At 51.1% G+C, this 15,785-nt stretch overlaps 4 protein-coding genes across 4 annotated transcripts; 1 reads left to right on the top strand and 3 right to left on the bottom strand.

Moving 5' to 3' along the window:
• Window positions 1–1,472: 1,472 nt before the first annotated feature.
• TGAM01_v207458 (hypothetical protein) lies at window positions 1,473–7,751 on the bottom strand (the record flags this gene model as incomplete). The annotated part of the gene is made up of 6 exons (XM_024550103.1): window positions 1,473–3,085; window positions 3,143–3,817; window positions 4,085–4,740; window positions 4,820–5,507; window positions 6,057–6,362; window positions 6,419–7,751. The coding sequence occupies 6 exons, from the start codon at window positions 7,749–7,751 to the stop codon at window positions 1,473–1,475; spliced, it is 5,271 nt and encodes a 1,756-aa protein (XP_024405191.1).
• A 466-nt stretch (window positions 7,752–8,217) lies between these two features.
• Window positions 8,218–9,375, top strand: TGAM01_v207457 (hypothetical protein; the record flags this gene model as incomplete). Its single annotated transcript, XM_018807976.2, has 1 exon — window positions 8,218–9,375. One exon carries the CDS (start codon window positions 8,218–8,220, stop codon window positions 9,373–9,375), a length of 1,158 nt encoding a protein of 385 aa, XP_018658753.2.
• Window positions 9,376–9,439: 64 nt separating this feature from the next.
• TGAM01_v207456 (aminopeptidase ypdF) lies at window positions 9,440–11,078 on the bottom strand (the record flags this gene model as incomplete). The annotated part of the gene is made up of 3 exons (XM_024550102.1): window positions 9,440–9,540; window positions 9,681–9,777; window positions 9,828–11,078. 3 exons carry the CDS (start codon window positions 11,076–11,078, stop codon window positions 9,440–9,442), a joined length of 1,449 nt encoding a protein of 482 aa, XP_024405190.1.
• Window positions 11,079–12,014: 936 nt separating this feature from the next.
• Window positions 12,015–15,713, bottom strand: TGAM01_v207455 (hypothetical protein; the record flags this gene model as incomplete). Its single annotated transcript, XM_018807978.1, has 1 exon — window positions 12,015–15,713. One exon carries the CDS (start codon window positions 15,711–15,713, stop codon window positions 12,015–12,017), a length of 3,699 nt encoding a protein of 1,232 aa, XP_018658755.1.
• Between the last annotated feature and the right edge of the window lie 72 nt (window positions 15,714–15,785).

The following is a 15,785-nucleotide window of genomic DNA, read 5'->3' as shown; positions in this document are numbered from 1 at the left end:
TTCTGCCTAGGCCTTTTGTCGTGCCTTGGATGCCTGCCTTGGGAAACCGGCCGACGGCGGGCACGCGACGATGTGCGAGCGAGTGGGAGCACGGGAGCTGGTGATGGGTGAAGCAGGCCTAAGCCAGGGTCGCGAACCGGGCGATGACGGCAGCGGGTGGCGGGGGAGGCGAAAAAGCCTGTCCGACTGAAAGGGAGTTGCAGCAAGGCGTTTTTTGGCAGCTCTTTGAACAAAGGAGTGGCGGTGCTCGAGCAGAGACTAAAGAGAAACGAGAGCGACTATGGCGTTTTGGAAGAATGAATAGCGGGATTACAAGAATGACGAGAAATGCACGGTAGATGGATGGTTCGATAGAGAAAAAGAAGGTAGAAATAAAATGAAATTAGCGAAAATAGTACAGTTCGTCCAAATTCTGCCGGTCTGTCAGTAAGTCAATCCATAAGAGAAAACAGCGACGAGAGCAAGAAGAGGAAGAAGAAGAAAGGAAGAAAAAGCCCGGCGCGTCTAGAACTTGGTCGTAAAAAGGCAGCAGCCGAGAAAAGGACCTTGGCAGGTTCGATTTGGATTGTGCCTGCCGCTACTAACAGAGGGGGAACTAATGAATGGAACTTGGCCCAAGATGGAAACACTGAAAGGGAAAGTCGCCTGCTTTGCTTATGTCACCAGCCTTTTTAGCTGCCAGAAACTGGGGTTTCCTGAAAAGAGACAAGAGAAGCCATGGCAAAGTTGGTTGGGATGGAGGGAACACAATGGCGGGATTTCAAGCAACGAATATCTCCACAAAAGGCGTCTGTCAACGGGCTCCCATTCGCGGATGGTGCACGTGCCACCGGTGGCGTTTCCAGGGTCCAGGCCATGCTTTTTGATGTCATACCTGCTGCAGTTTGACATTGGTTCGTGGATGAGATTGGTGCATGAAGGATTTCGTCATGGGGGATGGGGTGGAAGTTTGCTAAATATAGGTTGATTTTATGGTAGCTACGACTTGCAGTTCAATACAGTATGCACGAAGATGAAGAGCTGCATTATGTTGATGCACGCAGTGGTTGGATTTAGGGGCAAGTTATCCAGTACTTTAGCTACAGCGTGGGCTACCGATGCTACTGATGCTACTGATGCTACTGATGCTACTGATGCTACTGATGCTACTGATGCTACTGATGCTACTGATGCTACTGATGCTACTGATGCTACTGATGCTACTGATGCTACTGATGCTACTGCTACTGCTGCTACTGCCACTGCTGCTATTCATGCTACTGCTGCTACTGCGGCTACTTTTAAAAAGATTTGGCAGTTGTGTATCTGGACATAGACTGGCTGCATTGTTAACCTATTCCTGGTGTGTTTAGGTCATGAAATCAGGGTGTTGGACACGTGTAACTTTTCTCAAGATTTATAGTATATGTATAGATGCTGCCTCCATTTACAGACAATCCCTCGCTCATGCTGACCTAGCCCTAGCTTTCATCTTACTTTCTAGAAAAATTCGAAAATCGCTGTTTAAAGTGTCTCCATCTACCCAATCTGCCTTTCCCTTGTCGCAAGTTCATGCCATTCTCTTGGCTTACAGAGACTGTAGTATTCCGCATCGGACCATGGCTATCAAATGGCCCTTCTCCTGCCGTCTTTGAAGAATCTTTTGGAACATCCGAAATCGATGTGGCCAACGAGTCGTCGATGCTAGCCTCAGTCTGCGATTCGTGAAAACCCGGCTGCGAATTGCAGTGCTCGCTCGTAGCTGATTCAAGCATCGGTGTTAATTGCCCAGCTTCCAAACTTAAACTGCTCGCATTTCCTTCAACCAGTAATTGAATTCGACTGGGGCCGGCATCTTCATCCCCATTTGAAGCTTCCAGGGCCAGTAAAGAGCTAGATTTGGTAGATTTGGTAGGGTTGGTAGATTTCGTAGATTTCTCAACATCGTCTTGCTTAAAGGCCAGTTGGTAGTTGTGGCTAAATATGACGGCGCCTCGGAGACTCAGTGATGCGCTGCTGTAATTTTTGCTGCCACTGTTACCGTTGTTACCGCTGCTATCGTTTCCATCGTTGTTATCGTTGCTCTTAAATTTCTCATAATCTTTTGACTTGCGTAGCTGTTGTACCAAATAAGAGTGCTTCGACGAATTTGCACATCGACACCGCTCAAATGGCTTATCTGAGCTATGCCAACTAATATTATTAGTAAGCCTCAGCTGTTCTTCGTTCCCGTGCGATCGTATAATATTAGCAAGATCCGAGACGCAAGCCCCAAGAAAATACCCACCCATTGGCATTTGAGACCAGCGATCACAAAGCATCTCGGATGGCTGAATGATCTCGCCGAAATCCCTGCCAAGCAAAGTGACAGCGCCAATTTCCGTTATAAGATTCACCCATCCATAGCCCATTGCTTCTAGCGTTGCAACGCTGGGACGGCAATCTTGGTTCTCAATGACATCGTCAAACTCCCACCCATCAAGATGTTTGCGAACTCTGCATTTCAAGCTCACTCCGTCTCTATTCGTGACATGGTTTTGGTACTCAACCATTTTCTCGAGGACATTGTAGAGATCGTCGACCAAATCTTGAAAACGGTAGAAATTCTCCTTTTCCTCATAAACCACATTTTCTTTATCGGTTCCTTTCCAGAGCACTCTTTCGCTATGCTGACTCTTATCTCGGTATATCTTTAGCTTCATGTTGTGTTCATTTGTAAGTACTTGGACGGCAGAGTCTGCGGTAAACTTTTCAGTAGCTTCTTCGAGGGATCCGGACTTGAAAAGCAGTAGAGACTTGAACGGACTCTCTTGTTTACGCTTTAGAGCCGCGCGCGAAAGGTGTAGTAAAGCGGTTGTTCCATTTACCAGCCAGCCACGCTTGTATTTTTCGTCCCAAAGAACAACAAATTTCTTATGAATCCACTCAAGCTTTGGCATATAATTTCCTCTCGTTAGGTGAATAGGTTGGTCTTTAATACCCATGGCAAAGTTAACGCCTCCAGTTATATATTTTCCAGCGGATATAGAAATATTATGAAGCACACAGTCTGCAGTCGGTCTGGGCAGGCCTGACCTTTGCACGCTATACTTGGCTTCAGTGGCTCCTATACAAGCAGCAGCTATTAGTCGCTATGATATAACAGCATGATCAAAAGTCTTACCAGCGAAAAGGTCGGCTTGTGAACACCAGCCAACTATATTGCGAGATTGTTCGATATCAGAGGCGTTGACTGATATGTGAGGCACACAAGCATCAAAATAAGATATATGTCCTCCATCGGTTCTATATTGCCAGTGCCAGGTAATAACACCCTCACTATAGTCAGTAGGGATGAGCATAGTTGAAAACCCTTTGATGAATATCTTCCCGTTAAACTCGTCAATCCGTTGTGTGTAGGCAAGTGCTGAAATCATGTTTAAAGGCATTTCAAGGCCCGTATCGAGTTTGGGCCTGCGAAGTACTGGAAATCCCTTCACTAGAAGTGGATTTCTAAACATGCTGTGCCAACATTGCCCGTTATCTAACGAGCTCTCCTTGCTCTTTTCAATTGCGTATTTAAATTGATATTGAATATTAGGATTATGCATTCGCGGTCTTGCATCCTCAGGCTGCAGTCTTGTATCCTCAGGCTGCAATTTCGTATCCTCAGGCCGTAGGATATAAAGAGAGGGGGTGATGAAAGCCATTCCGTTGTAAGTAGAAGAGCGAAGGCTTGCACTTAGCCATGCAAGCTGCTCTCCGACCTCTGCAATGGAGGCTGCAGTACCAAATGCCTCTGCCATGAAACCTGTGTCGGTGGTCCACGCAGTAAGCTGTGTGCCTTCTGGTAAACGGCCTAATGCAATTAGAAGATTTCATGTTGCTGTATAAGAGAGAAAAGTTATCCAGCACCTCAGCTGTAGCTCAACTGCCAAATACATATAAGTAGCAGCAGTAGCAGCAGTAGAAGCAGTAACAGCAGTAGCAGCAATAGCAACAGTAGCAACAGTAGCAGCAATAGCAACAGTAGCAGCAGTAGCATACGCTATAGCGAGAGTGCTGGAAAACAGACTGAGGAGCTGGATAACTCTTCTCAGAAAAAGGCACAATTCTAAACACTCACCTGTATACTTTTCACCACGTGGTCCCCTTAGCACGTTCTTTACCAGTTGCAAAACGTACTCGCCAGTTGTTGGCCAAGTTTGGCGAAGATATTGCAAAGACGTTAGTGCCTGCGCATTCTTTACAGATCCGGTCAAGGTAATGACTTTGTCAATTACCTCTTCCAGAGTCTCTTGGTAACCTTGTTCTTTGAAGAATTTGATAGGATCCCATTTGACCGAGAAAGTAGTACGGAAAGCCTCTGAAGATCTTGACCTGCTTATGCTGTGGTCCAGTTTGAGAGAGCAAAGGATTGTTTGTTTGATGTCTTGCATAGAACTTGAGCAGCCTACTTCCATTAAAGACTCTCTTCTCAAAGCCATGAGAAGCCAGCGATATGCAGCGGATGCACTAATAAGATCGTGATGTGCACCGAGATCGAAAATATTTGCATCTCCATCTTCTTCATAATCTTCTGGATGATCCTCCTGAAGAGAATCTTCCTCCACATCTTGGTTATCTGGGACTCCATAGGGTTCGAATTCGCCCGCATCGTCGAGGTGATTAAGCCAGTCTCTGGTCATCTCCCGTGAGATTTCTGGAGACATCCTATCGCCATATTGATCACGGTCTAGATCTTCACTACTCAGCTGTGTTTCTAGTTGGCGAGCAATATGGCTTATGGATCTAGTCAGTTTTGGCTGGATATTGCGAATATAGGCTGTGACTCAGCCATGGTTCATAATGGAAGGCTTACCCGCTATATTTGTGTGTGTAATACATGATGTCTCTTTGTATTTGAGACTGGGCGTTGAAACCAATTTTAAGCGCAAAGCTTTTAAGAAGGCCTTGGAAAGTGCTGAAGACCGTTTTCATCGATTGTTCATCAAGCCCGTCCAAACACACTTCGCCAATCAATTGATCGGCTAATTGCGAAACTAGTCGCTCTATCCTGGAGTCGGCCAAGCTTGTCGCAGCTGAGTACTCTGTCCTGTCGTCTACATCATCTGTCCTGTTGTTTGCTTGATCAGTAGACGCAATTTCTTCTAGAACATTCTTATTAGACACTGATTCTACAATTCCGTGGTAAGACTCTTCCATTATTGTTTCCTCTTGCGAGAATTCGGATTTTGTAGTGAAACCATGTGGCATAGACGCATATCCGGAATCTGAGAATTGCTCTCTTGAGATTAAGTCTGTGGCCCATGTTTCTTCGTTTCGAAAATGGTTGGACTCTGTGACCATGTATTGTTGTTCAGAGTCATGTCCCATTTCGGACAAGCTTGGTATGGGATCCTCAGCTTCAACCTCGCCTTCAGCTGTTAATTCTGGATTGGGCTTCAGCATGTCTCCCACTACATCCACGATCGATGGTTCCCTCAATAGCCTCTCCTCGAGCAAATGTACAAAAATTGCCGCTGAAAGAAAGCTGCACCCGTCAATACCTGTATCAATCTGTATATCAGCTGGATCATACCTTTTGTCAACGTGTTCCAGGACCTTCGCCAAGATTATTTCCTTCTGCCGTTGATCCAGTTCGATAAAAGCCGGTAGTTGGTCCATGTATTTTTCCACGTATATTTCTATATCTTGGGCATTTGCTCGAATCTCCAATGATATGCTATTCGTTCTGAAATGGGTAATTATGTCTGAATCTAGCCTCGATGTTGCAAAACAGTTCACTCCAAACTGATTTTGGAGATTGGAGAGCTCTTTTAAAAAAAATTGTCGACAGCCAGAAGACGTTGGACATTGGTCAAGCGCATCAACAATTATGAAGACTCGTGAGTATTTGTCAATTATTGTGTGTAATGCTCCCAAAATCTCATCCAAAGACGGACGCGTTTGTGCGTATGTATGCTTTTCGAACATTTTCCTTACGCAATTTGGTAGAGAAAACATTTTTTGTGTCAGTTGTTTGAGTATGCTCATAATTAACTCGTCAACCTTCTGTGTCTCTTGGTGCCGGTGATCGCAGTATATATAAGCAATACCAGCCGTGGGATTATTTTGGAGCCTCGTTTTGACGTCGTTGATTACAGCCGACGTCAGGATGGTCTTTCCAGTTCCGATATCTCCGGGACAGAAGAGAGTCTGCTTCTTGGTGTTTAACCATGTTTTGTATTCTGCTGAGTCTAGGAGCCATAAACCCGTCTCCGGCTGCCAACTTCTCAGGAAGTCCCTATGTCGAGGACCGTAGTCAACTGGTGTCAGCCATTCCAGAATCCGAAGATCTTGTTCGTTGGATAAGATCGATCTTGTTAAGTCATCGGTTCTCTTTGTATTTACGACGGCGTGAACTGTTCTTGGTGTTAGGCATTCAATATCATGCAATGATAGTATTTGGAGTACTTACCCTCAGCGTTTGCGTTGAGAGAGAAGGGCATCCATGGGGGAAACTCTGGCGCATAATCTTGGGATGGTGGTGAATCCAAAGGAATCTGAGCACTAAGAGGTGGAGTAGGAGAAGGAACTCGCTGGCGCTGAGTCGAGGATAGGAGATGGTGTTCTCTTCTGAGGCCTGGGTGGGGAATAGGGGGCTTGTGTGTAGTAGCTGAGCCGCGTCTGGGAGGTGGAGGGGCCGGACGAGGATTTTGCCATTGATACTCGTCGGCTTTTGGCTGTGCGGCGGGAGCCACGGACTGCTGAGTAGGTGATGCCTGATGAACGATGGTTTGGCCAGTAACACCCTTCGCACTCGGCTCTCGATCAACATTCCAAGGGGGAACATACTGTAAGAGTTCTTTTGCATACGCGGCTGCCATGATGGCAGCGTGGTCCCGCCATTCCTTATCTTTATGGGAGTCTGCATAATCGCAAACTCCTCGAATGACAAGGCACGGGAAAACGCCCAGAAAGCGCCTCTTCATCTTTACTATTTCCATCTCAATACAGAGAACTTTCCCCCCAAATTCTCGATTGAGCCTATCTCTCAAGAGCGCGCTTTCAATCTCCTGGCTGACTGAAGCGATTGAACCGTAGTGGACACGCATTTCTCTCGGTTCTCTTTTCACAGTCATAGTCTTGTCGCAGAACCGACAGTTCCCTTCCTCATGATTGCTAAGAAAGCTATTGAAGCCCGCAAGTCTGCGCGCAAAATTCGACATAGCATGGCTATAACTTGCTTCGAATAACAAATCCTCGAGAGAATCAGATTTGAGATATCTCGACGCCAGTTCCGGTGAGTCTTGTTTCAGCCTCTCCAGATATTCCGGTATCCTGGATCCAGATATCTTATGCTCCGTCTTTATTTTTTCGAGAGTTGTGGTGAGCAACTGTGAAGAAGTAGCGGCCCATGTCTCAGCGCGTACAGATATCTCCGCTTCTGTGTTGCTTGAATTCAGCGTGACTTCTCGGGGATAGAGGCCTCCAAGTGTGCCGACGACCACGTCTCCGAGCCTAACATCGGGTGGAATGCCGCTGCCAACGCCAACCAGTAAGCTAAATCTGATTGCGTGAAATGCGTTCTTCATCGTAATGGTATCTATTGCAGGTGTTCCCATCGGCGGACATGCAATGACAACGTTGTGTTTGCCAATAGATCCAAAGGTGTATATATTTCGATCATATTCTGGTACTGGTAAAGACCCATGCAATTCGTCCAGCATGGCCATTGCCGCTCTTCTTTCGGTCGAGGAGCAGATCCATCCCACAGTATAGTCGCTGTGCTTTCGTGTCTTGGTAGCCATTTGCGATCGATAGATAGGCAGCTTTCCAGTTGAATCAATAGTTTAGAATCATGAGGTCGCTTGCGTAGCGGTGGGAGAGGATGAAGTTTGGCATCCCTAGGAAGAGGCATCCAACCCAGCCTCGTCACGGGCTGTCTTGGCCTGCAGATGCACAGCCGCCCAATCAGCGGTAAAGGAGGGGTAAATTGAACCCTTAATGGCTGTATAGATTACACTTCCGTGTTGTATTTTCTTACCTTTCCTATATCCATGTAGTACAAGCTGCTGCACCTAAGCTCGTCTTTTCAAATTATGGCTCATTAACTCGCTCATATACATATACCTATCAAGTATGGCCGCCAATGCTCCCTTTTCTCTGCCTCTTTCTTTTGTTGCAATTTACATGTACTCAGCTTACTCTAACAACACTCAACATTAGCAAGGATCTCGGGTTTCTGAAAGTACAATTCCCACACATGTGCCTATAATGTCCCGAGAAACAACATCTCCAGTGTTCCCCAAGTGGAGGCCAGGGACCCTCGACATCCACCACATCGACACCGGCTGCGGCAATTCCACACTAATTGTCGGACCAGATGGGACAACAATTATCATTGACTGTGGGACTTCCAAGGATATTCCCTCGGGACAGGACGGCTCGCGCCGACCCGGCGAGCTGGTAGCGCGCTATGCTCTGCGCAACAGCAACAGCACGATGCTCGACTATCTCATCGCCACCCACATCCACCCGGACCACGTCGGCGATGTCCATTCCGACACGTCAGCCATGGGCGACGGCTTCCAACTGACTGGGCTCAGCGACGTTGACCGCCTCATGCGGGCGAGCCTCGTCATCGACCGCGGCTATCCCAACTACGCCTTGCGGCCACCACTGCCACCGTCAGCACCTTTCGCCGACAATTATATAGAGTGGCTCCATACCAAGCGGCGGAAATGGCGTGCAGTCACCCGCATCGACGTCGGTTCGACGAGCCAGATCAGGCTGCGCCGCCCTCAGGACTACCCGACATTCTCCATCCGCACGCTTGCCGCCAACGGCTCCGTGTGGACCGGCACCGGGGAGGAGAGCCGGTCGCTTTTCCCGGACCTCAGCACCCTGCCCCCGGAGGCGCTGCCAGATGAGAACAAGTGCTCCATGGCATTTCTCGTGTCGTACGGCCTCTTCCGCTACTACACCGGCGGCGATCTGAACTGCGACACGCAAGACGGTCGCTATCCCTGGATGGACGTCGAAACGCCCGTGGCCAGGGTCGCAGGCAAAGTCGACGTCGCCGTTGCCAACCACCACGGCTATTTCGATGCCTGTGGACCGGGATTTGCTGCCCTGCTTGATGCCACGAACTACATCATTCCCGCCTGGCACGTCACGCATCCGGGAATGGCCCAGCTGCAGCGCATGCTTGGAGCGTGGCCGGGCGTGAGGAGGCACAATGTCTTTGCCACCAGAATGTTGCCCGAGAATTGTCTGATCAACAGTCGTTTCACTGCTGAGATGCGCAGTCGGCAGGGCCATGTGGTAGTTCGCGTAGAGCCGGGCGGGGGAAGCTATAGAATCTTGGTGCTTGACAGTAGCAACGAACAGGACTATGTGACTGCTGAATTTGGTCCTTATATGTGTAGCTGATATTGTAAGTTTACTTCAAGAGCCCTCGTTTATTCAATTTACAGCAAAGAATGATAAAGATGGGTTACAACGTAGTGTATGTCTTGACAGAACGCTCCAGCAATGCCTTGGCAACTATATCACGGTCTGGACCATACTTGAGCACCGTGTCCACGAAACCAACACCTGCAGGGAATATTACAGGTGCTTGCGTTTCCTTATCTCTTTCCAGCTATTAGTTGCACTATACCGCTACACTCAAATGAAACAGGCACCGTTTCAAGGACTCCAAGGAGATTGTGCCCGGTTTCCAGTCAGTAGCACACCGCCGTTCTTGGTGACCAAGATAGGATCCTCCAGTCTTACACCGAAGCCCGTTTTCTTTCCAAGCAGGGCCGCCTCTTCAGTAGTGACATAGATACCCTAAATCCCGTCATTAGTAGTTGTCAGCAGAGGAGAAGCGTAGATCATACCGGCTCATTTGTGGCCACCTCTCCCAATTTCAACTTCTGGTCATTGGCACCATTCAGATACGGCGGTTCGTGTCCTTCCAAGCCAAGTCCGTGTCCCAATCGGTGTGTATAGTACGGGCCATAGCCGGCATGCTGTATGATATCGCGAGAGGCCCCATCGACTGCCGAGCACGCCTCACCTACATTCATACGCGATAGACCAGCAGACTGCGCCTCTAGCACGGTTCGCCAAACGGCCATGAGGCCGTCACTAACAGTCGCTCCAGTCGGTAGGATCGTGCGCGTCACGTCACTGCAGTAACCGTGAAGTTCCGAGCCAATGTCAATCAGCACAAACTCGCCCTCTTGCAGCGTCCGTCCAGTTTCACCGCCATGTGGCAGCGCCGCCTGATCGCCAAACAGCGCCAACACCCAGAATCCATGACCGACCCCAGCACGACTGAATAACGCTTCGGAGGCGTCAATGACCTCTTCCTGGGCCATGCCAATCCGGATGCACTTCTGCAGCGACTGAACCAGCGCAAGTGTAAACGAGTTGATGCCTTTCAGCAGCGCGATTTCGTCCTCCGACTTGATGGATCGCAGAGACTGGACCGTCTCCGACATGGGCACCACCTCGATCCCCGCCTCCTGCAGCCCAGCCGCAATCATAAACCGCGCATGCTCATCAATCATGATTTTCTGATAGCCCGTGCCCCGAGCGAGCGCTTCATACGGCGACTCCTCCTCCACCCAAGCGATTGTCGTCTTGTTGTCAAACACCATGTCGAGCTTTGCAATACGGCCCTCTTCAAATTTGGGCACCAGCGTCGTAAACCGGCCTTTTCTGTCAATAATCACTAAAAAGGGCCGCTCCGAGAGGTGAAAGCTGGAAGAGATGTTTGCGTAATAAGTCGTGGAAGCAGATGGCTCGGCGATAAAGGCATCGACCCCAGCGGCGTCCAGTTCGCGTGCCAGAGCCTTTTGGCGCGCAAAAAACTCGGATCGCTGAATCGGCGCAACGGACAACAGAGGAAGATGCGGCTCGAGGTGGTTCCAGGCACAGGCTTCCAATGACGGCGTCGAGCTAGAATCGGATTCCCACGAGTAGTAAATCATCAGGGCTATCAGGCCCAGCAAGACGCAAGACCGTGCAATCCAGAAGATGCTGCTGCTGATTGATCGGGGGGCATGTACATGTGCCCTCCCATGAGCATCAGCCTCCTTCGAAGGGAGTAGACATTGTGTCTCTGAATCGCTTCCAACCGGCATCTTGGCGTCTCCTGTGGTCTAACGTTGGAGTGATGCGAAGTTGTAGGTTCCAGGTCAGAGGGCGTAAATTCCGGGCCAGTTGACGTTGACAGTGCAGGGATGTGCAACACACTGTGCAGACAAATGAGCTGAATGTCGCTCTTTAGACTCCAAGCCAGCAATTTACTCTCTAAACATTCAAATCCGTATAATAAATCGCCTGGCCGCTGTTCCAATAAAGGAATTATGCCAAAGGTTATCTACATTAGCAATAACAAGGTGTGTCTTTCATCTTTTACTGGCACTGTATCAAGTACCCACAGTGCTCGAGAGTAATTCCGACGGATTCAGGGTAGACATCAATACTTATGTATTCGACGAACCCAGCTAATTTAACTCGTAATAGGACAAAAATAAAGGATCCAATAGTTTGTTCATCATAGTTTATATAACTTAATTAATATTCCATATTATCGCTTACATATTTATTATATTGTAAGTGAGAAACTGTAAACTTACGTGGTTTAATGTGAACCTTCGAAATTATTTTCTCTCCACTCTAGACAGCAGCTTCAATCCTCAGTATCCAGAGTCTTTCAGTGATAACTGTAATTTATAAAAAGTCAAGTAAAAGAAGACAGAAACATAGACTAAATGATGAATCTAGTTGTGCCCTTGTCCAACGGCTCTAGTATCTGATTACTAGATCTTTGGTCTTTAAAAACAGCTTGGAGATCCTACCTGTATTATTTACAACTCGACATCTTCAACATGCCAAGTGCACTATAGATGATAGATAGACTGAAAATTGACTATAGTAGTATAAGTGCAAAAGTAAATATAAACCTCGATCGCTTTTTTAAAACACTGATTATGAATACCCAGCAATTAACAAAAACACCAAATCGCTGCAGATAACACCTCTTGACATGTAAACACAACAACATGCAGCAAGTCTTATGATCGACCAGCCACACCAAGCGGATCTCCATACGCATCATTCGGATCATCCCCCACACAATGATGGCACCAAAACCTATTCCCCGGATCATGCCTCTGCTTATTCCACAGCAACTCCTCATAGTTATCCTCGCCCCAGTACCTCTCCGTCCAGTTATGCATCACATACGAGCTCTCCGAGAAATAGCTATTCGGCCCAATCTTGTATAACGTGTCCTCCGACTGCTTCGTCGACAACGTCCTGGCATTCCACAACATAATGGCCGACCGGAAGCCCGGCGAGATGGACACGTCGTCTGGCTGCGTGCTCCCCTTGTTGCCCGTCACAGAAGTGTACAGGTAGTGGAAGCCACAGCGACTGCCTCCTGGACCGGGCGATGTCGGGTCCGGATTCTTCAAAGATTCCACGCAGATATCCAGCACGTCCATCATCGTGGACGCAAACCGGTTCTCCATGGCCTTTCGCGACACAAACACCGAGTTTTGGGAACCCGTAGCAGCGTCAGACGGCGGGTGCGGAGCAGGCAGCGGGTTGAAGACGTTGAGCAAGAACTTGTCGGGCGGCATGGAGAGAATGTACTCAAAGGCCGACTTGAAGTTGGTCTCCGTCACGGTCGGCCCCCCAAGCACCTCCTTGAGCTTGTCGCGGAACAGAATGTAATCCGGCTCGTTCTGTCCGCCCGCGTAGAAGTACTCAAAGTTGAACTGCCATGTGACTGCGCAGAGCCCGCCCGTCGCGTAATTAGTCGTGTTGATGAAGAAGCCCGGCTGCGTGCTGACCTTTTGGTTCAGCATCAGGTTCCAGGCAGCGAAGCCCTTCCACATGGTCCGCAGCCACTCGTAGCCAAACGGACTCGAACCGGGGCAAAAGGTGCCGCTTTGGGGCATGTAGACGCGGCTGAGGCCTCCGTCCGGCACGGCGTGAGCGCGGATGGTCATGGAGAGAATGACACCCCACACGCCGCCGCCGCCGCCGCGCATGGACCAGAAGAGGTCCGGGCTGTGCTGGCGGTTGACGACCCTTTTGTGGACGGCGCCGTCTTTGTCAATCTGCAAGATTTCAAACTCCAGCACGTTGTCGACGCCAAGGCCCATGGACGGCGCAAAGGGCCCGTGGCCGCCGCCGAGGTGGAAGCCCACCATGCCGACGGTGGAGCACCAGCCCGAGGCGATGACGCGGTTGTACTTTGCAGAGAAGGCGTGCATCTCGGCAAAGACGGCGCCGGCGCCAAACTTGAATGCGCCGTGGGGGGCAAGGGTCGGGTCTTGCTTGAAGCTGGGCAGGAAGGCCTTGTCCTTGAACAGGATGGTGCGGATGAGGATGCCGCCAGTCGGGCACGAGTTGCGGCTGTTGTACTCGTGGCCCGTGCCGGATGTGGCGATGCACAGCCGGTGGCGGGCGGCGAACTCCAAGGCGCTGGCGACATGGTGCTCGTTGAGGGGGAAGACGACAATGAAGGGGTTCCAGTCGCGGTACTCGTTCTGGTGGAGGGCCGCCTTGCACATGTCCGACGCGTGGTTCCATTCGGTGGCGTTGCCGGACGCCTTGAAGCACGGGCGCTGCATCTCATTCACATCCTCGTAGTAATACAAGGCCTTGAGTCCCGTGGGCGTGTCTCCGAGGCCGTAAAAGGACTGGTTGTTGATGGAGCCCGTCGGCACCGGGGCCGGCTGCGGCTGGGGGTAGCTGCTCCACTGGAGGCCGAGCCGTGGTGCTTTGGGATCCAGCTCTTGCTCCAGCTTCTGGATGGCGGCCTTGGTGGGCCAGCAGCTGGAATCCTTGGGCGTGCACCAGTTGTGGCTTGGCTTGGGCTCTGCTGCGCCGGCTAAATGTTTTTGTGCATCGCCAGGCAGTGTGTTGGCCGGCACCGAGTCCGTGCCGGCCGAGTCGCACGATCCGGCCCCGCAGTAGTCGTTCTCCGGGCCGCACGAGTATCGACAGCTGGAGCTGCACGGGTTGCATCGCCCCATGGCCCATTGCGTGTGCGGCGGCAGGAAGCTTCCCGCCAGATCGGGCGCCACCTGGTTCGGCGCACCGCAGTCAAGCACCGCGTAGGAATACACCGCATCGTACTGGAAGGTGAAGCGGCAGGTGGTGATGCTGCCACTGGCGCTGGCGAGGTATACCAGGTCGTGGTCGTCTTCGGAGTGGGTGACTGCGTAGCGCTCCTCGACGCGGCTGGGGTAGTTCATCCATTTCAGCGACGCCTGGCCGTCGGCAGTGAAATTCCATCGAGCCAGACCCTCTTGATAGTTCTCGGAAACCTGGAGCGAGCGCCATACGCCCAGAAGCGCCGGCGGTGCTCCGGCAATGCCCGGCTGATTGGGGCTCGGAGTGGGCTTATCCTTGGACGCTTCATGTTTGCTGGCCGCTGGCAGTGCGGCGGCAGGGCTGATGTCGGGCAAAAAGGAACAGCCCTCCGAGGACGACTTGCAGCGGAACATGAGAAAGTTTCCACAGCCGGGAGTGTCCATTGCAACGTCGAAGCTGGCCGGAGCCGGGGTCCCGGTGTAGTTACACGCCAAAAAGGCCACCTCGAGGCCACCAATGTCCGGCAGCCGCCGCACCAGGCAGTCTTCCAAGTGATCCTTCTTCTTACCGCATTTTCGCAGCACAATTTCTCCGGGGGATCGAATCTCGTACGCGCACGTGTTGGGGTACGGGCTGTCGGTGGTGACGGTCAGAGTGTTCTCGGTGAAGGTCTGGGCGAACTCAAACTTGCCCGACCCGAGCTGCTCGGCGCCAAACGAGCGCCATGTGCCTATCCACGGGGAGACGGTATCAATATTTTGTGACAGGACTGGCAACCCAAAGTCCACCAGAGGCATACTAGCATTGGTTCCACTGCTCTGGGGTGCGTTGCTGGGGTCAAACACGACGGTGCTGTCCAGCTTGGCCGGAGGGCAGGTGTCCCAGTCGTCGCCGCATGCAAAGCACTGATCGATACAGTCGCTCGACATCCGCGGGACGCTGTCCACCGTGTTGTCCATCCAGCCAACTGTGGCGAGATACGCGCATTGCACGCAGCTGGTGCTAACGAGCGGCTCCAGCTCCTGCAGCTGTTTCTGCAGCACCGGGTTGGCGTTGTACTCGTTGGCCAGCACGAAAGCGGTGCGGTAATACGCCTCCTGCGGCAGCCGGAACGCAGTCCCATCGGCTCCGGGGATGACGGCGCAGGTGCCGTGCTTCATCCACTCGGACAGGATGAAGCAGCTCATGGTGTTGTTGTACTGGGCGTCGGTCGGCCAGTAGTAGTTCAGCAGTGTTTTAAAGGTAGTCAGGTACGATTCGTCGAATTCTTCGCCGTTCTGGCAGCCCATGGGCTGGTTCTTCGCGCCGCGGCCATTGACCGAGCCGGGCCACAGGCCGTGCAGCGTGACGCTGGGCGAGCCCGGGGCAAAGTTGTTCTTCTGCAGCGCCAGCGTATAAGCGTCGGTGGCCAGCAGCCCGGACGGTCGGTGCTTGGAGTTGCACAGCGAGAACGGCGGCGGCTTCTGCTGCAGCCCGCCGTGCTTGTCCAGGATGGTGCATCCATGCGTCCATTTGAAGTCGCACGTCTTGACGTGGAAGTTGAGGGGGTTGAAGCGTCGAAGGGGACTCGGGTTGGAGGGACAGTCGTCCGACAGGCCGGTGCACGAGGCGTCGACCTGGACCAGATACGGCAGTGCCGCCAACACCAGGGCACGCCAATTCATGTTTGCTGTTTTTGCTCAACAGGCGATATAATATAGATGCCTGCTCAACTGTCTACAGAACGTATAACCATG

The sequence above is a fragment of the Trichoderma gamsii genome (assembly GCF_001481775.2).
Source record: "Trichoderma gamsii strain T6085 chromosome Unknown Scaffold_27.2, whole genome shotgun sequence".
Classification (NCBI taxonomy): Eukaryota; Fungi; Ascomycota; class Sordariomycetes; order Hypocreales; family Hypocreaceae; genus Trichoderma; species Trichoderma gamsii.
The sequence above is the reverse complement of the archived record's forward strand: the minus strand, read 5'-3'. Positions and strand labels throughout refer to the sequence as shown.